The sequence below is a fragment of the Taeniopygia guttata genome, chromosome 12 (assembly GCF_048771995.1).
Source record: "Taeniopygia guttata chromosome 12, bTaeGut7.mat, whole genome shotgun sequence".
Lineage (NCBI taxonomy): Eukaryota > Metazoa > Chordata > Aves > Passeriformes > Estrildidae > Taeniopygia > Taeniopygia guttata.
The window spans coordinates 12,478,440-12,505,519 of NC_133037.1; the positions used below are offsets into that span (position 1 = coordinate 12,478,440).

The window sequence follows — 27,080 nt, forward strand, 5'->3', positions numbered from 1 at the left end:
ACTAAAGAAGCTTAAAAATTTTACTGTCTCTCTGAATACCCCCTGAATTACTGTTAATTCAGAGTATTTTTGAATGTATTCAGAACTTTTCTTTCCCTGAAGCGTTACATAGTGCTTGGGGTTCACTGAGAGGGAAACACCAGGACAAGCAACTTGGAAAAAATAAAGTTTACCAGCTTGTCTGTCCTCTGGATTTCTTTGAGATGTTTTGACCCTTTCTGTGTTCAGCTTCACACCCTCCTCCACTCTCGTGTGTACTTGGGGCACAAAGATCAGTGGCAGTCATGCCTTGTTCTTCGCTCTCTGGCGCTGGGAGTGAGGCTGGTGCAGGTGCAGAGTCAGTGGCAGCTGTTTTCCCAGCTCTGCTCCAGGTGTGGGAAGCACAGCAGTGACTTTGTGGCTGCCTGGCTCTCACACCTGCCTGGTGCACAGCTTGGACTTCACTTATTTCCCAACCTCCTCCAAAAGCAATTGCTTGGGAATGACAGCTGCATCTACATAAATGCAAACAGCATGCACAAAATCCATGTCAATGTACAGCCTCTGAATCTTTATTTTCCAAGTGAATTTCCTGGCTACAGGAATAGAGTATTCTATGTAAGTAATATACCATATAGAACATCTTATATACAGTGATATTTGTGGTATTAATAGATCTGTAAAAATGTTTTGGGGGATGATTTATATTAGTTCTCTTGCATGATAGGAGTACTAGGTGAAGTGTCTCATGAAAAAGATGGATTCTGAAGACAGACAAATGTTCTTTTAAAGATCTTTTAGACAAGTATTTAATTTTTTCTCCAGTGTAAATTCAAACTTGTTTACTGCATCCATAAGTGTTTTCTAATATTTCTCATACAGTGGTAATACCAATGTTTCTGTCGTGAAGGTTTCCAAATGCAAAAGTAACTTTTCTTTAGTGTCACAATAAAATTCATATAAATGTTAGAAAGAAGAGAATGGCAAGATTTCGAGTATAGGAATGTAATTCTCTATAGAACACCTATTTTGTTTTCAGAAATAAAGTTGAACTGTCTATATTTTGCACTAATTTTGTATTTTGCATGCCTTCAGAGCTCTGGATATGTAAACTGTACCTTCCAACAGTTAAGATTTGAAGCACGACACATCCTGATTCTTGGTGTAAAAATAAATTTAAAAATTGACACTTCCTGTGAAGGAGAGGCAATGCATACACAGAGCATGTTGTAACTGTGGAGTCCTACAGAACACCTGACAGTTCTGATCATGTACTTCAGAAAATAGTTTTTCCAGTGCTGTCTTGAGTGAACAGCCTATCAAAAGCTTGCTAGGAAAAGGAAATATCTTTAAAAGTTTTCATTGTATTCTCAGCTGTGTTAAACCAGTTTATTAAGAATGGATTTATGCACTCTGGTACCTGAACAAAGTAATTTGTATTGGGATTGTTCAATGTGATGACAGAACTGGAAGTCATTATTACATTACACTTGTATTTCTTGTTGCTGGCAAGTTCCTGAAGGACATGAGATTTTAGATGTTGTCACACTGAGACAGAGTCTCACCTAACCTGGAAACCAGCAAGATAAAAAAGCAGGAAATGACCTGTAAAGAACAAAGTTCTTTGGGATTTTTCAGGATCTGGTTGGGGATTTCTTGAAAAAGAACTGAGGTAATGATTGATTTAGGAGGAAGAAGTGAAAATAATGAGGTGTCATTAATTTTTCATAATTGTCAACACTACAGGTGATAACTGGAAGCAATATATTGCTTTGTCTTGAAAGCACATGTCAAAAGCTGTTTTAGATGTCATTGTACCGTAACAGCTGAGCCAAAATATAGTGTGCTTATATATGAATCTGTTAATCTTGCCTAATTTAATGCACTGAGAAATCAAATCTAACTTTTTTGTTTGTTTTCTCAGTTGAGGTTAAATGAGCAAGCAATTATTTGACTTTTTAGTGAAAGAAAGTCTGTGTTGCTTTAAGTGTTAAGATAAAATAGCACTGAATTAAAAGATGGTTTTAAACTTTTTTTTAGTAGCTCATGGACTGTTACAGTATGGGCTGTGATTTATTTATTTATTTTTTAGTGGGCCATCTGTTCATTGCTATATAGCACAAAAAAAGGAAAGGCAAAAATATCAGAAAGTAACTGAGAAAAGTCTTATACTGCAGCTTGGTGGGTGACGTGAAAAATGCAAGCTCTTCACTGACTTTTAGGCTGCATGTACATTATAGCAGTAGAAGAATGGTTTTGGAGCTAAGGAGTTTGGTACTGAGGATATTTTGGGGGATTTATAGTAGGTGGGTTTTTTTCATCTCTGCCCTTTTTGATATAAAGATCGAAACTAAAAGCCTGTGATATGTTTAAAACATTGTGCTAGAGATAATGATGATTTTACAGAACTGTTTCTAAAGGCCATTAGGCTGTAGTGTTGCTCTTTCATAATTCCTATTACCACAATGCATTGTTTAGTTCATATACACCATGTTTAGGCAATAAACAAAAATCCAGAGCATGTGGAAAGTTCATTTTCTAGAGGTTTTGGAAAAATCTAATTATATGAGATAATGTGTTACGGTAATGCAAAAGCTTAAGTATAAAATACATTCACTTGTAACCTGAGCAGTGCCCAGACTGCTTTCTGTTAAATGTTTTCTGTTGGAAATTACTGGCATTAAAATCTCAGCAGTTTTTTTTCTTTTTCCTGATGAAGGCAAACCCTTTGAACAATACTGTTTTTATGATTTTGCTTTAAGTCTTGACAAAATCAAATTTCATAAGTTAGAATATTTAAGATGCTTTGTTTTCATCTAATATCACCAGAGAAGTGGTCTGAGAAGTAGCAGTGAGATGTACCTGTTCCAGATTTTGCTTGGCTTCTTTCATTAGATTCTGATGGTATTTTAGGGTATTTGGAACTTAATAGGATATGATCTTAATTTCTTTATGGTTAAAGGACACTGAGCAAAGTTTGAGAAATAAATTTTAGAAAATAAAGACCACACAAGATTTCAGGGCCTGAACCTTTGAAGCCCAGTGAGTTTGATATGTATTCATGTGAAAATACAGCATTTGTGCTTAAAAAATGTGTAAAGTTCTTACAGTCTGAAAAAACTGAGTGAAAAGTGTTCTTCGTGATACTTTAATATACCATGAGACTTCTAGTCCTCAAACTTTAGTAAAATGATAAATGCTTTTTCCATAGCACGTTGGGATTTTTCAGAACTCAGTAAGTAAGTAAACTCAGTGGCTTTGCAGCAGTTTGCCAGAAGCTCTGTGTTCATGGCAATCTCAGTTTCCCAGGTGGATGTTTGAGGATGTCCAGCCCTAGTGAAGGTAGTCAGTACAAGTGTACTGAGCTGAGCTACTTGAGAATTGAAGGACAGAACACTTTTCTCACTGAGGCTTGAAAGTTCTGGTCTACTGTCACCTCAAATTTAATGACTTTATAGAGCTAATTTAATAATAGAAGTACAGAGTCTACTTTTTCTTCAATTGTTATTTGCCAATAAAGTAAACTTTAACCATTCAGATGAATATAGGTAAATAATGATTAACAGCCAAACATGGATATAAACATCTGTATTCAGCTGTTGGTAATTGAGCATCACCATGTTTAAACACTGTGCCTAGAATATTTGATTTGCTAGTATTGGAAACCCATATGATTATCAGGAAAGACCTACCTCATGAGTAAGGCTATTGAGTAATCTAAGGTAAAAATAATTCATCCCAAACCAACACAACAGTCAACCCCCTGAGAAACGCATAGGCAAAACAGCGATGTGTGAAAAATTCTTTAATTCTAACCTCTAAATATTGTTTATTGTGAATAAATAATTGCAGACTAATTGTTTACAACCAGATAAGTTGTGATAATTGAGTTGAATTTCCAAGAACTGTTTTTAAAAGCTATTCTGACAGACATTTGGTAGCATTAATATGCACAAGAAAAGAGAGAAAGATATTGAGATTTACTTTCTCTTCCTATAGATAGGTAAGAGAATTAGCAAGTGAAATTTTGAACCGTATTCAGGTCTGGTTCCTGAGCAAGAAAACTTGACTGTTTATCATTTTGTGAACCAGTCATTGGTTAATTCAAAAGAACCCCATAAAATGATACTTATTCTGTATATAGGGATTGTTCTGTATGCATACATTTGCAGATGAGGAGAACATCAGGGTGTAGCAGAAGAACTAAAGGGGGGCCCTCAGGGTGGTCCATTCTTCTCGGTGAACCACAGAAGTCCTACCAGCCTTTCTGTGGTAAGTTTGCTCCAGTGAATGAATTATTTGTCAGTCACACTCATATTTATGTTTGTGATCACAGAGATAACAATTTGTGCATGTATCTGGGAATATTTTTCTTTTCTAATTTTTTAGTTAAATTTACTTTATCATTATATTTTAAGTTCTTGGTTTACTTTTTTTGTTTTAAGGGGTTGGACAATGATATGAGCTACAGGTCAATTTAGGGTTCTTTTTCCCTTTTCTTGTCTTCCAGATTCTTAACATCTGCTAGGAAATGCATTGCATAGGAGGAAGGTCAGAAAAAGGAATTGATGATCCTTACTTGAAAGACTAAATGGAGGCAGGTAATGATGCAGTTCCTTGACTTGTAATTCTGCCCATTTGATATGAGGCCTATATAGTAGCTACTTCTTAGAATGCTACATGATAGATATAAATGAAGTACAGAATTACAATAATTTAACCGAATTGCTCTGTAAAATAAAATAAATTAAACCATCATTGTTCTATTCTTTCTCTTAGATCACCCTGTGATGACCTTACCCTGTGTACTATTGTTTTCCTCACAGAAAACATGAAAAATAAAAGGATTAGAAGAAGCCTGCGAAAAGAAGGATTAGATTGCACTCATTTTTTCTACAAAAATGTCCTTGTGTTGTAAATTGTTCTAACGAAAATACTGTCATCCAAATGCAATAAGACAAAGAACTTTCAATAAAAGTATATAAAACATAGTTTTTTAAAAGTATGTTTTTATTAAAATTGCAAAGAAACTTGGTGTTAGGTTTGTCATAGAATAATATGCTTCTAAAACTGTGTTTACAGAGATATGGGGTGTGGAGGACTTGAGCAGTGAAAGAGACAAGTGCAAATAAGAGATCTAACAAAGAATGATGCTTTATTGTTGGCATGTTTGCTACTAAATGAAAATGTTACACCCGTTTCATTTTTACCGCCTCTAAGTTCAGTAAGATCCTCATATTCATGGTTATACTTGACAGACTTGCACATGATTTAATCTGCAATGGCCTTGCTGCAGTGATGTCACTGACTAGAATGACACTTGTGCTGATGTAAATAAGGAAAGAGTCAAACCACTGGTTCACAGAGACTGCTGAGAGCCAAAGTTCAGCCCTGAAACCCAGTCTTCTGAAAAAAGACACAGAGCAATATCCAAATAGAGAATGAATAATGCCTGTAAAGGGAGCCTTTAGCACGCTGGGGTACTGACTGTGGACCTGTTCCTGAAGATATTGCTGTTAGGTAGGAGTTGATGCCAAGAATTTTTGACATTTGTGGGCTAAGTCCATCAATTGGCAGGATATGTGAAGAAGTGATTTTGAAAATGGAGGCTGTGTGGTAAGAGATAGGGGCCTAGAAAATCTGCCTGACTCTATTGTGAGAGTCCATAGGGAGCTGTAAATAACCAGATAGTATTTAACCAAGAAGTAATGCAGTAAGTAAACTATGGAATAAATTGTTTCTGTAATATGTCAACAGAGTTATGCATTTGGCAATTCTCCACCAGCTAACTTTTTTACTCTCTAGGTTTCTGTTCTTATTCTATGCAGTTTCTCTCTTCTCTGAACAGTTAACCTACCTCTTATATTTTTTAACCCTTAAATTATCTGGAACTCTTTGTTTTGAATTATCTTGTGCCAAATTGTCTTTTTTTATAAGCTTGTTATCTGATGTCAGTAGAGCTTGGGTAGTGGTTATTATCAGCCTACTGCTATATTTAAATTAAGGAAAATCTGCCAATTCAGAGACTTACTGGGTAACTTAGCAGATATTTTTTTTGTCATTTAGTGACAATTTGGTACATTGGTACTTGTTGAAAGCTACTAAATGTAGCTTAAGCAGTGAATAGAAACCATGGAACGTGTATGAATGGCATTTATATCTAGGCTGAAGATTTGGCATGTTCACTGAGTCCTGTGTGCTTAAACCAGTGACAGATTCAAGCTCCCAAGTGATTTACAGAAGGCCTAGATCAAATTCCTCACAGGGATATTTGGGAAGGCATAGAAAACAAACTGCCACATTTGAAAGAATTGTTAGCATTGACCTTGTCTAAGCCTATAAAAACTTTAAGAAAGAAATATGAAATAAATGTGAAATCAAACATTTCAGGTGGTATTGAGGTTAAGAGTTGTTGCTCTGTAGTGTAAAGGGAGAGTGGAAAGAATAGTCAGTATGAGTTACAGAATCCCTGAAGAGAAGTGTCAGCACTATCAGATGCCTAACTCCTAACAGAAATATCAGAAGAAAAGTGTACAACTGGTGGATGGGTGAACCATAAATATATTTAAGTGAGGGGCAATAGCTCATTGCAGCTTCAGTGCATAGAAATTTTCTGTTAACTTGATAATCAGTGAATTAACAGCATTAATATTTATGTTATAATAACTGTGCTTAAGAAGAAATGATGAAAGAAAATTATTTAATCCCCTAAAATATAGTAGTCTTTAAGGTGGAGACTTGGCAAAGAGCTGTTGAGTGAAATTTTGTAGTTTCCACTTATTTAGCACTTTTTGCTCAGCTATTCAGAACTACATTATTAATATGTCTGTGAGATGTTTTTTGAAACATGTAAAAGTCAGGAAAATGTTGGTTCTCCTTTGTTATGCATATCACAATCATTGTGTCAGCACAGAGACTAAAGTTGTCTCTGTTTTCTGTTATGAGTTTTAGGTCATAGAATATTTTGAAAAGAATTCATTTGGTATACACTTACCTGCAAGTTTTCATTATGCTAATTTTGTCAACAGTATATAGACTGTGAAGTCTTAGTGCATTTATAATGTGCTAAATAGAGATCAAGATTTTTTCAGATGGCTTTTCTCAGTATGGATAAAGATTCTTTAGCAACATATTGTGTTTTCAAAAAAAAAAAAGGCTCTTTAGAAGTGAAACTCTACAAATCAAATCTCCATGGTAACACTAGATTCTTCTGCCAACCTGTGCTGTTGCACATTTCCTTGTCAAACTGAAGGTAGTTTCACAGTTGTATAAAACAAATCTTTTTCATGTAGTTAAAATGGAGAAGTAAACCAACACTTTTATTGGTCATTTTGCTTATGTTATTGTATATCCCTTCTCATTTCCATTGCTGGTATTTTATGGTTTTGGCATTTGTGGGGGCAAAAAGTGTTCTGAAGTGGAATTTTAGCTTGTAGTTGTACTACAGAACATGTTTAGTGTAAGACAAACCTCGAAGAAATGGCTTATTGACTGAAATGACTTTAAAAAGAGTCTTTTAGCATGTTGAGAATTGTGTTTCTATTCTACATATCTCTGCTTACCAATGAGATTTTTGCTTGTTGTGAGAATCACAAGCTAATTGAATCAAAATGGCATCAAAATAATTTCTCTAGTTCAGAAGTATTTTCATAAATAATGAGTTAGACTTGTTCATCCAACTCTATAAATAAAAGGAATCTTTAGCCATTTGGACTCCCCTGGGAAGCAGAGCAGTGTATCCCTGTGCTGCTCAAGGCTGTTCAGCTGAAGGGGAGCACTGCCTGTGCTTTCCTGATCCTGGAAGGAGGCGCCACTGTGGATTCCTGAAACGGTGGAACCTGATTACTTCTGGCACAAATGGTGTCCCATGAGTTGTCGTTCACTGTCCTGATGAGGAAACAGTTCTTGAGTGGGAATTGTTGGGGTTGGCAATTGTTAGACTGGATGATGAGGTAGCTCTGTATGAAACACTGAGTGTGTGTTCTGACCTTCCTTCCCACCTTAAAATGAAAAGTAGATTTAATGGATGATCAAAATGCTGTTGGAATGACTTAGTGACAGGATGTGTCTGCTTACAGATGGGAAATGTCTGTATTTTTACACATAAAATTAATGTGCTTTTGGTCTTTTGATTAGTGATGAGTTGCAAGTTTTTAATTAAAATGGTAGTGGTGTGCAGCCTGGCATAACTTTCCAGTGAGCAGAAAGGAATAGGATGTGGGCTGACTAAATTGTTTTGGTTTCCCACATAGAGTGGGAATTTTGCCACTTGGATGATTAAAAATGACCATTTTGTGGACTAGCAACTGATCTTGTGATACCTATACTTAACATTGTATGAAATGCATACTAGTCTGTAAAGGTCCATGTAGATGTCTCTTTAATCCTGCTGCTGATCAATTTGTGGAAATCCTGCAAGGGGGGAAGAATTCACGTATCGACTTTTTTATTCTGGAAGTTCAAAAATACTTAAGTTGAAACTTTTGGCTACCGTAACCCCTCTGCTTTTTATATATTCTACAGTGTATGAACCAGAGCTTGAAAGGGTTGATGGTGTCTTGTCTATGCATCCCATACTTGCCTTAGACTGAGTTAAGCTCTAATTTCAATGAACAAGAGACAGGAGAAATGGTAAAAAAGAGAAAGCTCCTTGGGTATGAATTGAGGTCCCTCAGTACCTCTGGGCTGGTCATGAGCATTACATTGTCCTATACTCCACATAAAAGAGAGAATTTGTTCAGAAGAAGGACAGTCTGGCTAAGAGAAGAAAACATTAAACTTTCTTCTTTATAAAGTTCTCCTGAAACAAAGTATTACTCTGAAAAGCCTTGAGCTAACTCTGCCTCTCTTTTCAAATAAATATGACAAAAGATGTTTATAATAGTAGTGATTCGAAGTTTTTGAGTTTAAAAACATATAGAAATCAGATAATACATAACATGTAATTTTTTTCTCAGTATATTAAGGAAATTTTATTTGTTGAAACTGTACCTGCTGTATTCAGGCCTTCTGTAATAGTGACTCCAAAAGTTATCAAAACAAACCAAACCCCATACCTACACTGAGGTAAGTTTTATGCCCAAAAAAAAATGTAATACATGGAAAGCATAGATAACAGTGGTTTGTTATTTCTGCCTTTTCCATTTGGAACATGGTGGATTTTTTTTAAAGTACACATAATCATGTCTTCTGTACAGAATTTAATATCTTATGTCAACATGCAGTTTTTCTCTATTTGCCAGTTTTCCAGTCTTAACCTATGCAAGCATCATTACACAGATTCACAAAGTTTTGAAAATTCTCCTTTAGGGTCTGCTTTTAATCACAACAGATAATAATGATAATTTTGGTTGAGCTTCTTTGGATTTACATCTATGGAGAAAACAAAGCATTTGGATATACTTATAGTATCTATGCATTCAGCATTTGTTTGAGTACTGATGCACAGGGAAGTAGTTTTTAAATTGTCTCTCAGCCCCTGGCTTGTAGGTATTCATAAAGCATGTAGATACAGGAAAGGTGAAGTCTGAACTGCGTGAGGAAGTGGTGTCTTGCTCCTTGTATTGCCCTGAGGTAAGGAAAAGGAATAAAAAAAAGAATTTCTTTTCCCATTCTTAAGAGTTGTCTGTGATATGAAGTGATTTTGTTTCTAAGAGACAACATCAGACACTTTTCTCTCCGCCGTAATTTAAAAACAGATACGGAACTGTTGTATCTTTTATGCAGTGATAAAATATGTTTTTTTGTTGGTGTGATTTTTTTTTTCTGATCATATTTTCAGTTCATGTGTGGGTTTTTCTGTTCTGATAAAAATAGAAGACTGGAAGAGGAAATTTGAACAGATGGATTTGAGTTACCAAGCAACACTTAATTTCCCAGGCAATGGAAAAAGAATCAGAGCAGGTGCTAAGTGGATTTTATTTATTTATTTATTTATTTTATTATTGTAATCTGATGTATGAGCTTCACTTTAACAGGCTCTTGACAAACTTCATAGAATGATAAATATTCAAGTTATTCAACCTGTGCAGGTTGTTTCATATGTGAATTGAACAGTTCCTTTCTGTAGTTGTAGAACACAGTCTGTGCAGCAAGGCTGTTGTGGAGGACATGGATGTTATTTGCTTCACTCCAATATTCTCACATACAATCAACTCTGTTTTTCTGATTTTAATGTGTTCCTGTAATTTCAGAGTGAACTAAGTGTTCTGCATTCTCAAATGTTTAGACATTATCCCCACTTCTTCCCTCTTAAGGAAGACTGACTTGGTTGGCAGATCTCAACTGATAGGCAGAGCTGCATTGACTTGGTGGGTGCCTTAAATTCAGTTTCTGGCAGATCCAAAAATAGGATTTTTTTTTTTTAAGTCAATGCAAACTAATTTCTTCCTTTCTTTTTTATGTGAGATTTTGATGGGGTGAGTTCTTTTGACAGGCATAAAATTTGAGGTTTAGGTTAAAAAGCATACTATTTATGAGTTGTTTTTTTAAAAAACCAAACCAAAATGCCCACCTGCTAAAGCATGCCTGTCACTCAAAATATGTGAAAAATTATCCATGTTTATGTCTTTAGGGTACTGCTCTCATGTCCCTCTCTGTCATACATTTGCATAACCTAACAGCTACATAGAACATTTGGGAATGTAGGGATGACATTTCCCTGAATATCTAGGGGAGATAATGTTGTTAACTGAGAGCTTTGACATTCTGTTACATGATGATATGATGACTGTAATCTTTGTTAGAGAATAATATCTTAATTTTTCATCTAGCACTATTGTCACTCTTTTCTGCAGCACTGCTCTCCATGCACCCAGCCTGTTCTGATACTGGGCATTGCCCTCACCCAGGTGCAGGACCTGGCCCTTGAGGGTTCCCAGCACATTCCTGCAGCCTGTCACTGTCCCTCTCACCCACCCCTTCCCAACCAACAGCACTGCTCAGCCTGGTGTCACCTGCAAGCATGCTGAGGCTGTGCTCAATTCCACTGGTTGAGGTATTGGATAGTATTTGTCTCAATATGGGCCCTTGGGCACCACAAATATTGTCACAGAACTTAATTTGCATTTTAAAACTTGATATACCACAAAGCCAATGAATTTACACATTTGAAGTCTTATTAACTCAGATGTTTGCTGGTTTGCTGATTCAGGTTAAATACTAAATGTCCTAAGCCAGCAGTAATTTTAAATGCATGTAAGTAAAACTCACCCATATTTAGAAAAGCACTTCCTGGAGAATTAGGGAATGAAAATCAAACCTGTTAGTTATTTTAGCTAGTGATTTCACCAAGCCCACATAAATGGAAAAGAGACATGAAAATGTAGGCTAGAAGAAGTAATAACAAAGGAGTATATAAATTAATAAGTCTGGATATTAGTAGGTACAACTATGCTTTTCAAAATTAAAAAATCCTGTGCTAATAAATTTGAAGTGTTACTGCAACATGGGGGTAGGCCAGCACTCCCATGGGTTGGCTCAGCCTGTTTACAGTGATTGATGTTTTCTCAATGTAAAGTTTATAAACGGATTTCTACCAGAAAAATGAACACACGTTTAAAGTTCTGTGCATGTTAACACCAGCTAACACATTCTGCAGTAACCTTAAGAGCTCTGTGCAGCAAGTGTGGGAAATATGTAGTACTTCTGGCTTCGAGTTGTCGAGTGCAAGTCTGGTTTTGGCAGGGCTATTTTGCTGCCATTTGAGCGCTAAGTTCTTAATTTAATAATTTAAATTGGTTTTGCATCTGCAATCAGGCTGAAAAGGAGCACTGGTGCAGAGCAGAAATTAAACAAGTGTTTCTGGTTGTGTGCATTTGTTGGAAGGTGGGGAAAGCTGTAAACAGGATATCACCCTTTTGTCTTTTTGTTTTTGTAGGACAGAACTCTTAGGTTTCAGCTTGTTTAAGGAACCTATCGGGAGCTTAGCTGTGTGAGTATGGAAAGAACTATTGGAAAACTGCTTTCCTCTATTTAGATGAACTGGCCTGTAGAAATACCACAAACACTGTGTGTTGGCACTGCTGGTAACATCCTATCTCACAGTACTGTCCACATTTAGATGGTCTTTGGTTTTTATTATTTATGAGGAGTGGAGCTGGCACACAGCAGCATCTCTACTGTGTGTTCTGGATCTCAGGATTGTATTTGGTAATCTTTGCTGTGACTTTACCCTTTTAAGTGTTGCCTGTATGCTTTTGATGGCAGGAGCAAGGGAAGTCTATTCTTAGTTACACCCTAAGGTGAAATTCCATTATTACTCCACGGTTAGTGTTACACTCATTCTAAAACTGATGGGATATTGCTTTCTTCTTCAGCCTTATTAAAAAGTTCTTTGTGTGCTCAAGCTTCTAAATGGGAGAGAAGAAGTGGAAATAAGTCCTTAAAGTAATGGATTTGTTGGATAAAGATTTTTTTTAACACTATGGATTACACAAAGGATTTGTAACAATAAGGATTTTGCATTTTAAGAATTTGAAGATGCGGTTTTAATAAAAGATAGTCTTCTAAAAAAAGATCCCCACACCCAAAACCAAATAGTTAAAAATCCTGGTTTATAACTCCCAACAATGTTTCATTTTTGTATCCTACTGCAAGCTAAGTGATTCTTTTTAGTGCACCTGAGTTACTAATAAATGACTATTTAAACATTTAGCTTTAAAAAAAGTTTCCATGCAGTTATAAAGCTTTATATGCACTGAAAAAAGAAAGATTTTTAGCCAAGATGTTTTAGAGTATATTTGCTTTACAGAAGTGTAAGCAGCAATTGGAACTTCTGTTTACTGATTCTAATGGACTACACCTGAAAACAAATACATGGCCTTCCTTTACTGCAGACACTCAAGCATTTCAGTGTGTTCTTAAAGAAAATGGTAAAGAGGAAGAAAACTGTTTATCATTAACGTTTCTTTTTCTGAAAATATGTGCGTAGTAATAATTCTTCCCTTTTTCTAAATTTGGGGAAGTAATTTTGGTAAGAGGACAAGAGATTAATGGTACTGTGCAAAACAGAAATGTTCCTCTAGGAGTTTTATTCCTTCTACAAAGAAAAGAAATAAATTTTCAAGAATTCTGGTAAAAGTGGAGTTTCAGTAGCTCCTTTCAGAAAAAACACTGTGTGCTTTCAATTACAAACTAAATTGTCCCACATGCATTTCAAGCTCCATATACAAATCTTGTTTTTACTTGAAACTTTTTGTATGTGGTCTCTTGCCAGAGGACAAACTTCCAGTATGACAACGCATGTGGTTGCTTAAGGTTTTTGACATATAGGTCAATGAAAAGCTGAGTTTCTTAAAGCTCTGATTATTTTTCCTCATAGTCTGTCTTTAGGTATGTTAGTAAAACTTCCTAAGCCCCTCTTATATGCATGAGTTCAGGTATGAATTGAAGTCTGATCATTGCAAAGAAGTGCTTTGGCTCATGATTCAATGTGGTGGTTTTCAGCTGGTGTAAAAACTCTTCCTTTCTCCCTCATACTCTTCTTTACATCTCCAAGTTTTTTAATGTAGGCCAGAGACTGTGTTAGACTCATTGTTCAAGAGTAGTACTGAGGGCATTGAGATTATTGCTGGACTTGTCCGTCATCATGAACTATTGACCTTTGTTTTATAGTTTGGTGGTGGTCCCTGATTAATGCAATTTCTTTCATGTTCATCAAAATTCATATCTGTTTATTTAAAATGACAAAGAGAGAGATAATTAGGCATGCATCTGAGTATTTTGCTTAACTCTGAGAACTTAACAAATTTTAATACCCCTAATTTACAAAGACAATCTCTGCAGAACTTTTGTAGCTGTCCTCTCTTCACATTTCCTCTGACTTTTCATGTTCTTATATACACATTTTCATTTCTTCAGGCTATAAAATTTATTGGAATTTCACTAAATTTCCTTAACAGGTTCTCCCAGAGTTCAATACCTATAATGGTGAATTTTTAAAAGAAAATTCATGGTAACACGATTTTTAGAATCCTTCCCAATAAAAGGGTTCCTTATTCCTGCACACTGGAGACAGACATGGTAATTTTGTGTTGTCAAGTTATGGTTTCCAGAAAGACAAAGAGTTTGATCAGGATTTCTTAACTCTACTTTCATTTTAATTACTATGAGACTATTTGGTTGGGGGTGGATGTGAAGAGTTAGAAAACAGCAGAGAAGTCTGCATGTTAAGAATGGATTAATTCCTGTATGTTATATTTTTCTAGTATTCTGGTTAAATTGAATTTTATCAGTGCTTCTAATGGTATTTTGGCTAAAGAAACACCTGTTTCGACACTTAGCTAAGTGCTGTGCTTTTACTTAAATGATTGAAATATTGAAATACTGCTGATCTAAATTTTAAAGTTCAGACAGGCTGATCCTTGGTAGAAGAACTACCAAGGCTTTCTTCAGGAGATTGTGACCAGTGTGCTTTGGGGTGTTTGGGAGAACCAGCAGCTCCTATGCCACTGCCTGCTGTGATTTGCAGATTTGTACATTTTGTCTGTGAAGGCAAAAAGCTGCATTTACTGACACAGTGGTTACTCATGCCAGTTTTTATACTGCCTTCTTCAATAATTTTTCATCTTCCAATGCAGACACTCACAGTTTCACACCATCTCTAAATTGCCTATTTTTCTGAACATTTCCTTTCTAGCACTTTGTGTCATTATTTTAGGCAGTTTTGTGTAAATAAAGGTAAAACCTTGAACTACATTGACAGTGTTGGTATCATTGAATGAGAACAACACAGTCACTGATGTTGTGGGAACATTAATAAAATAATTCAGAACCAGAGTAAAGAAGGATCAGTTTGCAGCACCCTGACTTTCCTGCAGCCAAGGGATGAAGTGTCTTTTAATATAGCTGGGATAAAACCACAGTTTTATTTGGGTAATTAGTATTGGATTCAGATTATGTTATGTAGTGGGGATTTTCAGCACCAGTGAATAATGACAAAATCTTGCAGTATCTTCTTATCAGTTTATGAATAAAAGGGTAGAATTCATCCTCCACCAGTATTTTAAGATTATAAATATTATCTGTATGCTCTTTGGATTTTTTTGGTGTTTAAGTTAGTGTTAAGATTGTGTGCTAAAGTTACTTCTGAGGCCAATACAAGATGCTAACCTAATATTGTGGAAGGAGAAAGTAATGACCAGGTTTGGATTGAAGCTCATTTTAGTCTAAAAGCAAAGACTAGTAAAGTAAATTTAATGTGAAGAAGATCTGATTACCTGCTAGTTTTGTGTGGGTGTGTTAGTAACCTTGACAACTGAGCAGGAAATAAAAGGTGTGGGCATTTGGTTACACAGCATTATAATTCATTTGCATGTGCAAAGTGATTGCATCTCTGAGAGATTTTTCGTATAGGCTTTGATTGTTTCAGAGATGATGACACAAGAATGTTTTCATGGATTTAAGAATCAAGAGTTCCCTTCAATACAGTTTAGGTTTAAAGAAACTATCCCTGGTAAGTTTTTGATTCCCCCATTCTTCCCCCCCCCCCCCCCCCCCACCATTTTCTTATTTGTCTCCCTGGGCTTTTTATTAAAAGAAATTTAAAACAAGAAAAAGACATCATTCCAGAAATGATGTAATGGATAAGAATCTGGTTTCCTTAGGCTATGAGGACTTTCTGAAATCTCTAGAATATCTCTTGCTTAGCTGTTCAGGCAAATTTGAAAGCCTTCAGATGACCTCAGAGAGTGAAACAATCAAGGTAAGGTATCATGCACATAAAGTGTATCTTTAAATTAGTACCCCAAAAGTATATCCCTGAATCAGGTACCCCAAATGAAAAAGCACATACATAGAACAACATAAATCCAAGAACTGAGCCTTGTGGGAGTCTCCAAACATTTGAATCTGATTGGAAGAAAACCCACACAAAATAATAAAGTGGGAGTCATTTTCTGATCTTCTCCAGAATCCTAAAGTCTGCTTCATTTTACCATCAGGGCTAGAGAAGAAAAGCTTTTAAGTCAGCCAGCATCAGATTGATTCATAAAGCAAACAGGAAAAGCATTATGAGGCAAGGCTTCATGCTATGATAGACATCTCGGAATACGCATCTTTGGCAGTCTATACATCTTTGGCTAAGGGGGTGGAAACTCTGGTTTGTCTCCCTGGGCAATGTGTGGAATCCTGTTTATATTCCAGCTCAGTTTATATGGCCCTGGGGAGCAAAGTCTGGTCTTAGAATTAGCTGTAATTTTTGCTGATCTGATAGTGGTATGACTGGCCAACTATTCTCTTTTGTAACTGTATGACAAATTCATTACATACTCTTATTTTTTAAAACATTCGTGCAGTGTAGGTACTTATTTCATCTAAGAAAAACAGCTGGTGGTGATTGAGTTATTCCTTGCATAGGTGATTTGCAAAAATTTCATTCTTTTTATTATACAGAGAGTTGCATTTAAATAAAAAAAATCCACAAGGAAAAAGGTCCAATCAGATATACTATTTCATAAATGCCAAAGCATTTGAAAAATGCATAAAAGCAAAATTATAAGTTCACTGTTATCTGTTAATGGTAGTTTAAATATATGTATATGTACCTGCAATATATTTAATAAAAAACTGTTTAGACTTAGTGCTTAGTGTTAAGTATACTAGTAAGTCTCTTCCAATTATTTTAGTACATTAGGCCGCACATTTTTAAATCTGTTTTATAAAGATGATTATTAGCAGTAGACTTCAGTTTAATTACATACAGTAATTAGTCTTTGATTGTTTCTCACAGTCATGGATAAGCAATATGTTTGTTGCTACACAGAAGAAGAAACTGATTGATAATTTGTGATACAAAAAATGACTTTTAAACTTGTGGGTTATAAGGGAGGCAAGACCTTGGCTTCTTGGCCTCAAGCATAAATATCTTTTTCATGGCTACAAGGTTAGTTCAGGAGTCTGTGTGGAGCACTGCAGTAGAAAGAAATGGGACATAAAGACTTCAAGGATGGCACTTCTTTCCTATAGAGCAGAAAGACTCCAAAGGAGTAGAAATGGGAAAATATCTGTCCTGTTTCAGGATTTTTTATTAATAAATTTCTCAGATGGTTTATGGGAAGGGAATAAGCTTCGCCGAATTCTCAAATGAAAGTGTTTTGTCACACCTTTACTACATTTTTTCCAGGTAGTTTTGTGAGTTTTTTTATTGGGATATGTCATACCAAGATGTAACTTTCATGAGACTGAGTGCTGCTGTCTTCATACTCTTGTGGGTTTTTTTTAATTATTGTTTTTATAAAGACCAGTATGTATTGGTACTGTAAACTTTGTCTTAACCAAATGCAATCCATTTTTCTTTTGCCTGTGGATTAAGATGCATAAAAAACAGTGTGAAAATGTGAAAATTGAAATGTTAATGTAGCATGTGCTGCGTCAGCCCACTACATAATTATTATCCTTAAAATGTCAAATTTGAATATAATGTGTTTAAATTGCTTATTTCAGACAATAGAGGAAAAATTAAGAAGAAACAGCAGTAAAAGATTTAACACTTACCAGTGTTTGAATTAGTAACAGAATTTAATAAAGTTTTGGTGTTTAAGCAGCAACAGCAGCATTGTATCTGGACTAAGAAATTCCTGGCTGGGTTGTCACGCCTGCCGTTAATTATTGATAAGGGGTTTCAGAAATAGCGCATGTGCTGTCAGAGTTGGCTGTAACATAAGATAGGGAGTGCAGTGGTGGCAGAGGCGATACAGCCAGGGAAGCACCTGTAGCACTTGGAGTTACCTGCTTCTTGTCATCAGACTTTTATTTAGTTGCAGTGAGTTCATATGAGCGATTAAAATAATGGTAAGATGAGTCGTCAAGCTTATTTCTATCGTGTCCCTCCACAGGAATTGCATAGAAGAACCCAACTTCAGCCCGAGCCAGCAAAGACAAAGGCTCTGCAAACAGTCATTGAAATGAAGGTATGGTCTTTGCATGTTTCCCTGTATGTTATTTCTACACCATGAAGTCATGCACTGGGTATGGGTGGGATGGAGTTAATTTACCCTGTAGCAGCCTGTCTGGTGCTGTGTTTTGAATTTCAAACTGAAAACAGTGTTGATAGCATGCTGATGTTTTAGCTGTTGACCAACAGGGCTTATACAGAGTCAAAGCTTTCCCAGTTTCTCTGTCTGCTCCCATCTTGCAAATAGGGTGGGGGTAGACAAAAGGCTGAGAGGGAGCACAGTGGGGACAGCTGACCCAAATTCACCAAACAGCATGGGACGGATCACAGTGGGGACAGCTGACCCAAATGGATTATTCACAGGGATAATCCATACTATCACGTCATGCTCAGCCTCCACAAACTGAAGGGAGGGACTTCAGAGTCACGGCATTTGTGTTCCCAAATAACTCTTGTGCCTGATGGAGCTCTCCTGAAAACAGCCAGGCATCTACTTGCCCATGGGAAGCAGTGCATGAATTCCACGTGTTGCTTTGCTTGCATGCACAGCTTTGCCTTACATATTACACCAGCTTTGTCTCAAACAATGGGTTTTCCCACTTCTGCTCCCTGGTTCTCTTGCCCATCCCACTGAGAGGGAGTGAACAAGCAGCTGTGACAGCTGCCTAGCAAATGTTAATTTATGACTTTTACTTGATAGTTATTGAATGCTTCATTTACTTGATAGTTATTGAATGCTTTCATTTTGTTATGTAGCTAGGACTAATTAGTACTTATTTCTCCTGGTCTGTTTTCTAAATAAAATTGATGAAAAATATCAAGTGTAGCATTGCTGAAAAATGAGAACAGATTATTCCTTTTTAAAAGACTAGGGGGTGTGTGTAGGAGATCCAAAGTACATGGAATACACTGGCTAATGTAAAATATTTTCCTCCTCAAACCTTAAAACCAGTTCTTCTGTTGGTTGTTATTAGGCCATAATTTTACAGCCAACCTAAGGAAAATATTAGTTGCATCAGCATGTATGGCAAAATGTGATGAAATAGCTCTCTTAGTCCTGACTATAGTTTACTCTTTTTGGTATATAATATTATTAAAGTGTTGTGGCTTTTCACTCCACAATAACAAGGAATAAAAATAGTAATTTAAAAAGTGAAAACTGATATTTCTGCATAATTCTGTGAGTCTGGATTGTTCATCTTTAAGAGAAATACCGTAAGACTTGAGATAATTTGTGAGTTGGCAATGCTTCCTGAAATTCTTTAATGATGATCTTTCATTTCATTCTTAAAAGAAAGTGCAAATTAAAGGCCTCATTTTGCCAATGACTTCTGTTATGAGCAAATGAGTTCAGCATGTCTGAACATTGTGGTAAACACATAGTTAAAACAACAGCAGGACTTTATCAATACAATATCTGCCTTTTAATAGATAGTAATTAGTTTGGATTATATCAGTAACAAAGAAGATACATTGATTACAGAATTCCATTTTTGGATGTATATTTGCTTTGGACATTAGTTCAGAAGTCTTTGTATGAAATCTATGTTTTTGCAGTAACTCACTACCCTAAGTAAATGGGAAAGTAAGATACTGGCTGAGAAACTTGTTTTTTCTAGAAATATTCAGAATTATACATTTAAAAGTTCTGGGATACAAAAGCAGTGTGTTGGAATAATGTATAATCTTTCACATGGGTTCTATAACAGTGTAAAGGATATGTTGAAGTTAATTTTCAGTTCCTCTTCCTTTACCAAAAGTCTTTGAAAAGATCAGGGATGGGGAGTACAGGACAGATGAATGGCACATGTGATGACGGTCTTTGCTCCTGACAGTCTGCCCCTGAGGACACTGAAGTATTTTCTGTTTGATTCCCAGGGGAGGTGGGTGTGGTGCAATATTCCACCTTTTAAAAGCCAGCTCTTTATAGTCAGTGCTTTCATTTGCTGTGAGTGAGGTTTCAATCCTGTTGCTGGAGTCCTGATGCAGAGCTGCTCTTTGCCTCTGAGGTGCACAGTTCTTTCTGACGCTATGAACACACGCCCCTTTGGGGTTGGCCCTGTCTAAAGTAGGCCTAATATTGAAAAGAAAAAAAGGACAAATGTAAGATGTTGAAATCCACATGATTAAACAGCAGTTTTCTTTACAAGTTTCAGATTTTTAATGTTTTCAAGTAAATTTAAATTGTCTGAATCCAGACAGCATTTGTTTTGAAAAAAATGTGGAACATTTGTTTCAAATGATCAAGCTTTGAAGGAATTGTTTCCCTACAATGTTGAGGGTAGAAGGAGGGAGAGGATTAGCTGTAACATGGCAGTGTCAGGCTATCCACTCCCCCATGCAGAGAGTCCAAGCAGTTTACATTTCTCTGCACCACACCCAGCCCCTTCCAGCCCCTCACCACTCAAGCTTTTGTCTGAGTGCCTTCCATGGCTCCCCCAGGCTCTGCCAGGATGCAAATGCCCTGCTTCATAAATCTTTCTATTCTCTCTGTGGTTTTCTTCTGTCCCTTGACACTGCTGAATTCTTCCTGTCCCTTTTCCCAGTCTGTATTCCCTTTCATCCAATCAAGGATACCTATTCTCTCTTGTCCTAGACATCTTCTGCACTATGTGTCCTGTCCTGTCATCTTAATTTCTCTCTAAAGCTTTGCAAGTAGTTGCTTATTCTTACAGCAATTGCATTTTCTGCATAACTGCTGTCTTGTTGACCTATGTTTAACTCCTGTATATCGATGCAAAATAAAAAAAGGGCAAACAAAATAGATGGAAAATTCACATCCTGTATCTTGACTCCTGCTTTTTTTGCTTTATTTATTAATTTCCAGATATTGTTGTCTTTTCAGATGCATTGTACAGGCTGTTCTTTCCTAACTTTCTGGTTCTGCTTCATGGACACATTTGTTTCCAGATACCCCATGTCTTTTGTTCTATTGCTTCTCACGACACTGATTACTCCGTTCTCTTTTCTGCAACTGACCTTATTCTCCAGAAGCCCGTTTTTCTTCTAGAAAGCAGAGTCACAAAACTAAGGGAGGGCAGGATGCTTCCTTCTCCCACATGCTCCTGTTACTGCCTCAAACTAGCCTAGTTTTGATGCAGTGGTTGCTTTTGACTTTGTGACTGTGGGTAGATGCGATTAAACTGCATTTTTCCCCTCATGCCTAAATCTTAAAGCATAAAATAAAACTGGTACATAGTACCTTGAGAGAGAAAATCAGAAATTGCCTACAAGTATTTATAGCCTAGAACTCATCTTAAGGATAGGACATTGAAAAATATGTGGAGTCTAGCAACTATAAAGTCTTTATAAATGTAAGCTGTAAAGTAAATGAAAATTTTTGGTTTACTTTACTTGCAGAAAGAGCCATTTTTATGTATTGATCCAGCTGTGATATTTCAGGTATGGGTTTGGTTCTAGAGAAGTGTGTGTGTGTTTGCAGTGCAACATACTCTATTGCTAAGATTGCATGAACCGTCACTTCCCTTATCTTCAAAGATAAACCTGAGTATTCTCTGCATTAAAATAAAAGGTAAAAAATTCGTACAGTAAGGGTAGTTGTGTATGGTCTGTTGACAGTCTGTACACATAAGTGTGTTTAAATTCAAGCTTTATTAAATGCAAAGTTTCAAATATTTTCTTCTGATTGCTTGTTGAATGCCCTATAAGCAAAATTTTGTGGATGTAATTTAAATTGATGATGTATCTCAAATGATAAGCAGTAGCATTTCCTTTCTTTTCCTTTCAAAGTAAGACAACCTGGAATACTGTATTATATAGGGTTGGACTTGATGATCATTGTGGGTCCCTTCCAACTCAGAATAATCTGTGATTCTGTGGTTATTTACAAATGTTTTGCCCTTTTCCTGCCCCTCAGTTTTCAGGAAATGAGCTATAGGAGTCTTGTAAGGACTGATATGATTCATGAAACATCATTGTGGAAACTCACTTGTTAGACTTTTTTCATTGTGAAATATTGTTTCCTTCAGCATCAGGACACATACCAATTTTTTTTCACATTCTAAAAGAGCTAGGTTTCTGCTAGGGCCAGCCGAAACAGAAACCTAAATAGCCCTAACCTCTCACAGAATATCTGTAACATATTCTAATAGAGGAGATAAGGAAGAAGTATTGGTTACTGCTGGAAGGAGGGGATAGATTAGGGTGAATGCCCTGATCTCTGTCACAAATCCTGCTACACAATCTTACATCTTTTAACAGATTTAGAGGGCTTGACTGAAAAAAATCTGAACAAATGCTGTATTGTTTTAGAACTCAGAAGATGCTATTAGTACCATTTAATACTAAGGTACTTCCTTAATATTGCAAAGGAATCTTGGTTGTGATTTAAGATAGACCTATGTAGTTTTTTAGAATGTTGCTAATGGGGATAAATCTTAGAGGTTTGAAGGAAATACTGCATCAGTTCCCATTTCAGTTTCTGAAAACTTGCTGGACCCTGTGCCCCAACAAGACTGTTCAGCGGAATCAGAAGATTTTATGGGACTGTGTCAGAACTTTTGGCAAATGCAAAGCTACCTAACTTTCTATGCATCCTGTAAGCCAGCCCAGCTCCCTTGTGGCAGTGCCACTGGGAGCTCTGGGCCCTCTGTGTTATCTTTGTCCCTCAAGGTTCTTCACTTTCCAGCAGCTGTCCAGGCTGGAAACCTGTACGGTTTCCTGGGCAAGCCAGCATGCAGTAGGGAACAGTACCTTTGAGTTTTACAAAACTTGTGAAATTTCTGGCACCTGCTTCAATAAAAAGCTAATGTGGAACTTAGTGACAGTTTTTCAAGACATAGGAAAGTAGCTTTTATACATCTTTAATCACAGTATGCAAAGATTGATTAAAAAGAAACTTTTCCTCAGAGATTTCAATGTTACGGTGAAGCAGAAGTACTGAAAATGCTTCCACACCTTTTTTTAGGTATTTCTCATAAAGCTTAAATGTTACTCTGTGATGTATAAATGTTTTAAAGAGCATAGTAGGCTGTGCTGAAATTGTTTCTGCCATATTATATTTGCAAACACGTAAAATACAAAGGCAGTAGAAAAAGGCAGACTCTTATAGACTTAGCTGGGCAGATTTGATGAAGACTATTCCCATATGTCATGTCTTAGCAGGTCATGTAAGTATTAATATATTGCATTGCAAAATCATTCTGAAGTGTAGTGAACCTTAGGTTTTGCTTTTATCTTCAAAAATAGGATGAAAATATTTCTGAAATTAAGTCTAATGGAGCAGGCTGAATTATTTATAGTTTCTGTGAGATCTACAATTATTTTTGTGTTGTGTTAAAGTCTGGAGAGCTTTTAAATACTTCTGTATCTTTTCTTCCCGTATTTGGCCTTTTGTGCAACTTCTTTAAATAATAAGATTCAATGAGACTTTTTCCCTTTTTTTATTCTATCCCAATATTTTATTTCCCTGTTTTAAAATTGAAATTAATTTTAAAACTAATTTTTGTTGGAATAAGAAAATTATAAAAGAAAACTTCTCTCAGATTGAGATTTATTGTTGACTATAAAAATAAAAGCAAAAATGTTAGAGGAGTGACAGTGGGCCATCTAAATGACATTGCTTAGTCCTTAGCTATCATTCTATATGGATTTTTAATGTAAGTATATTTTATATATATTATTATTATTATTATTAATGTAAATTACTTTTGGGCTTCAAAAATTATCTGAGATTCTTTTTCACTTCAGTACCAAAAATTCAGATGCTGTTTGGAGCATCATCCAGACTCTCCTGTATCTTAAACTGCTGTATCTTAAATTGTTACATTTGCCTAGCTTTGTTATGAAAGAAGTTTGCTTGTTTTTAGGCAATCTAAAGAAAGCAACAGAAACAAAGTTTCAGTGATTCAAGCTTAGCTTGTCCCTGTTAAAGGATCAATTCCATTTGTATTTTTTTCCCAAATTAGCTTTCTAACTTAATAACCTGGTCTTAGTGAATCAGATTGGTTTTTGTGTGGCTTCTGTTTTTAAAATTTTAATTTTAATTTTAATTTAAAATTTTTATTTAATATTGATCTGAATGGTACAAGAGCTTCATCCAGTCTCTAATATTTTGTGGGTGGTTGATCCTTTATGTTGTTGAACAGATTTCCTAATGAGTAATTCTGCAATGTTCTTTCAAACAGAAATTTGTGACAATTTTGTGTAATCGCTTTTGTAATCTTTCTAACTCTCACAAAAGGGACTTAGCCAATTCCCAAATGACTGGAAATACCAAAAAAAGGTCACTGGTTTCCAGTGCAGTGCTGGCACAAATGGCAGCCGTTGGCTGGGATGTAGAAATTTTTAATCATTGTGGTTTTGTTTATCTTGGGACTCACAATAAAAGTGCTGCATCCTCTCTTAGTGATGTGGCTAGAGTAGTCAAGGGGAAATATGTGAGGACACAACCTTTGTCCCTCTTGAGAGCAGGCAGAACTCCAGAGAAACTGGAGCCACACAGTGGAGTGACCTTGGCCCTGCAGAGACATGGGCTGGTCTCCCCAAGCTCAGCTTGGAAGAATAGCCAGGCCTAGATGATAATTACTAATGATAATAAGGTTTGTTATCATACATATGTGGAAGATAGGGCATCTGCTATTCTCTCTTCATCCCTACTAGGGATGAAGGAATTAAATTTTGACCAGAATGTCAAATTCTCTACAGACTTTGCAACTATGGTGAAAGAGATCTGGTCTGAATTCTGCATTTCTTTAAGATTAAACTGATAGAATTATTCCTTGTTTATATGGGTTCTCTGTACAATTAATTTTGCTGTCTCATTATTTGATATTCACTCAAGTACAGATATGTTTCTGTTACTCTGTAATATATGTCTCATATAATTTTCAATACTTTCTTTTTTTTATAATGTAGGATACAAAAATAGCTTCACTTGAGCGCAATATAAGAGATCTTGAAGATGAAATACAGATGTTAAAGACAAATGGAGTTCTGAATACAGAGGACCGAGAAGAAGAAATCAAACAAATAGAAGTTTACAAGAGTCACTCAAAGTTCATGAAAAATAAGGTAGGATCTATTTATAAAAGAGATTAAGACTGTTTAAATAATGGAACGAAAAGTTTTAATATGACTGTTTCCAATGCAAGAAGCTGCCTGTCTTCTTTTGGTAAATCTTTACTATATAATAATCAGTAGACATAGAGGAGTGAAACATTTTGGGTACATGAAAATTACTTGATTTTAGCTTTTGATATCGTTTTGCAGTAAGGACTTTTGTTTCATAGGTGATACCAAATTGTACTTTGCTCATATTTTTAAGACTAGCAATTTAATGACTTTGTTCCTTTAATTTCAAATTACTGTACATAGACTATTAGGAGCTGACCACAGGGAGGTAGTAAATATGTAGTGGTGTGACACATTTCCTGGTTTCAATCTCACAAAACTTTATTGCTTGTTCATTGTTTGGGAGTTTTTGCTACAGATGAAATGAAGATATTAGTGCCCATGTGGAATTAATCCAGATTTATTAAGAAAAAATAATAATCAAAGAACATATTTATTCTGTTGGAAAAATGTAACTCTTAAGCTACTGAAAAATAACTAAGGCTCCTAAGTAGCATTATCATCATGAAAATGATTTTGCTACCCTAAACATCATTAATTTCAAAGCAATTCAGTTTTAGTGACTTACAGCAAAACTCCCAATGCATGTGATCAAACCTGTTGATATAAAAATAAGGTACAAAGCCTAGAACCTCAACACTCTCCCGATGTTTTTGTGAGGAAAAGCTTCAGTATATTTCTGTAGCATGGCAAGCAGATGAATGAGAAGAGTATTAAATATGCATTGTTTTGTCACAGCCTTTTGATTTTTGATAAATGCCACGTTCTGATGAAGCTTTGTCTGTATTCTTTCACTAGTCTTTTTCTTCCACTTAAAATTAAGATTTGCAGCAGAAGATGTTATGACTCATCTGAGAGCCTTTCAAGGTGGAGAAGTATTTATAGAGCTGTCAGCAAAGAGATCTTGCTGTACCTGATCTGTTGAATCTGAGATTGTTGATAAATTCTGATAAACAGGATTGATGGCAAAGAACAGTACAAAACTCTTCTGAAATGCTTGAAGCTCTTTTTACTTTTCATATTCTTGAAGTATAACTTGTTTTCAATCTGTTATTTATGTCAATAAATGGGAAAGTGTTAAATTAAGGCAAATACTGAACATCACTTGTTTACATGAATGGCAGAGAATGTTTAGAAGTGTTTCTTTTCTTGACTATTTCTTAGTAATATTCACTCCTTCCAAATATATAGAGTTTAATTGTGACTTGTAGATAAAAGATGTTGTAAAGATGAGAAAGAAAACTTGCTCAGATTTGTTTTTCTTGCTCACTTGCTAAGGCTTCTCCTTGCTCAGTTTCTGAATGGGGGAAAACTTGTCATTACTCATATAATACAGAACAGATCTTAAAGTTCATATGACCAAGAGATCTGCACCTTCAAATATCTTGATTGAGAATATGAATAAAAATATAGGATGATATGTACTTTTAATAATGATTTCTGCTTTGGAAGACTTTCTTCCCTTACTGGGGAAGAGTAGTCCTTTGGCTGCCAGCTACATATTTAAATGAACATAGAGGTATTTTTTTTTCAGGTGTGAGTTTGCACTTGGCATTTAAGTAGTCCTTTGAGTATTAGAACTTTCATGCTGTCCACTGGAATGGTATGAAAATCTAGTAGGAGATGAGTAAAATTTCAGCAAATTTCCAGTAAGATGAATTTTAAGTATTGACAAAGCAGTAATAAGGTGCTCTGTGATTAATTGTGCATGTAACAACTTTCCATACTGAATGAAGGGAGCATGCAAGTTCTAGGAGATCCTCTAGGAAAAAAAAAGAAAAAAGAAGAAAACCACAACAAAACATAACCAAAACAGCAAAACAGGGAAAAAGATACAGAGTTTTATTTTTGTGTGGGCAGGCCTGGAAATTTAGCAATCAGTTTAAAACAAGACCTTTACTGTCATAACCTGTAGAATCTATTGATAGAATTGTAGGGTCTGCTGTATGCGGGCATATTATTTGCATTGCTACTCCTTTTCTTAAATCCTTCACTTCAAAAAGAAGTTGTCATTTATTGAATCAAACAAAATCCTATGATGTGTTAGTCAGCATAGTTTCATTTAATGGAATTATTTATTTGAAGATTTAGTCCATTAATTTTAATATGCAATATT

General features: G+C 35.7%; 1 protein-coding gene across 17 annotated transcripts in view; it reads left to right on the forward strand.

Annotated features, from left to right (window-relative positions):
* Positions 1–27,080, forward strand: part of ERC2 (ELKS/RAB6-interacting/CAST family member 2) — a 404,176-nt gene that overhangs the window by 61,638 nt on the left and 315,458 nt on the right. For 16 of the 17 annotated variants that reach the window (XR_003962561.4, XR_003962563.4, XR_003962564.4 and 13 more), the window contains 2 exons: positions 17,814–17,888; positions 24,749–24,904. The exons of the other annotated variant lie outside the window; for it this stretch is intronic. Coding sequence is in view for 1 of the 16 variants with exons in the window: in XM_030283350.4 (XP_030139210.1) it covers positions 17,814–17,888; positions 24,749–24,904 (231 nt within the window). In the remaining 15 variants the exon portion in view is untranslated. The remainder of the gene's footprint in view (positions 1–17,813; positions 17,889–24,748; positions 24,905–27,080) is intronic. 17 annotated transcript variants of the gene reach the window in all.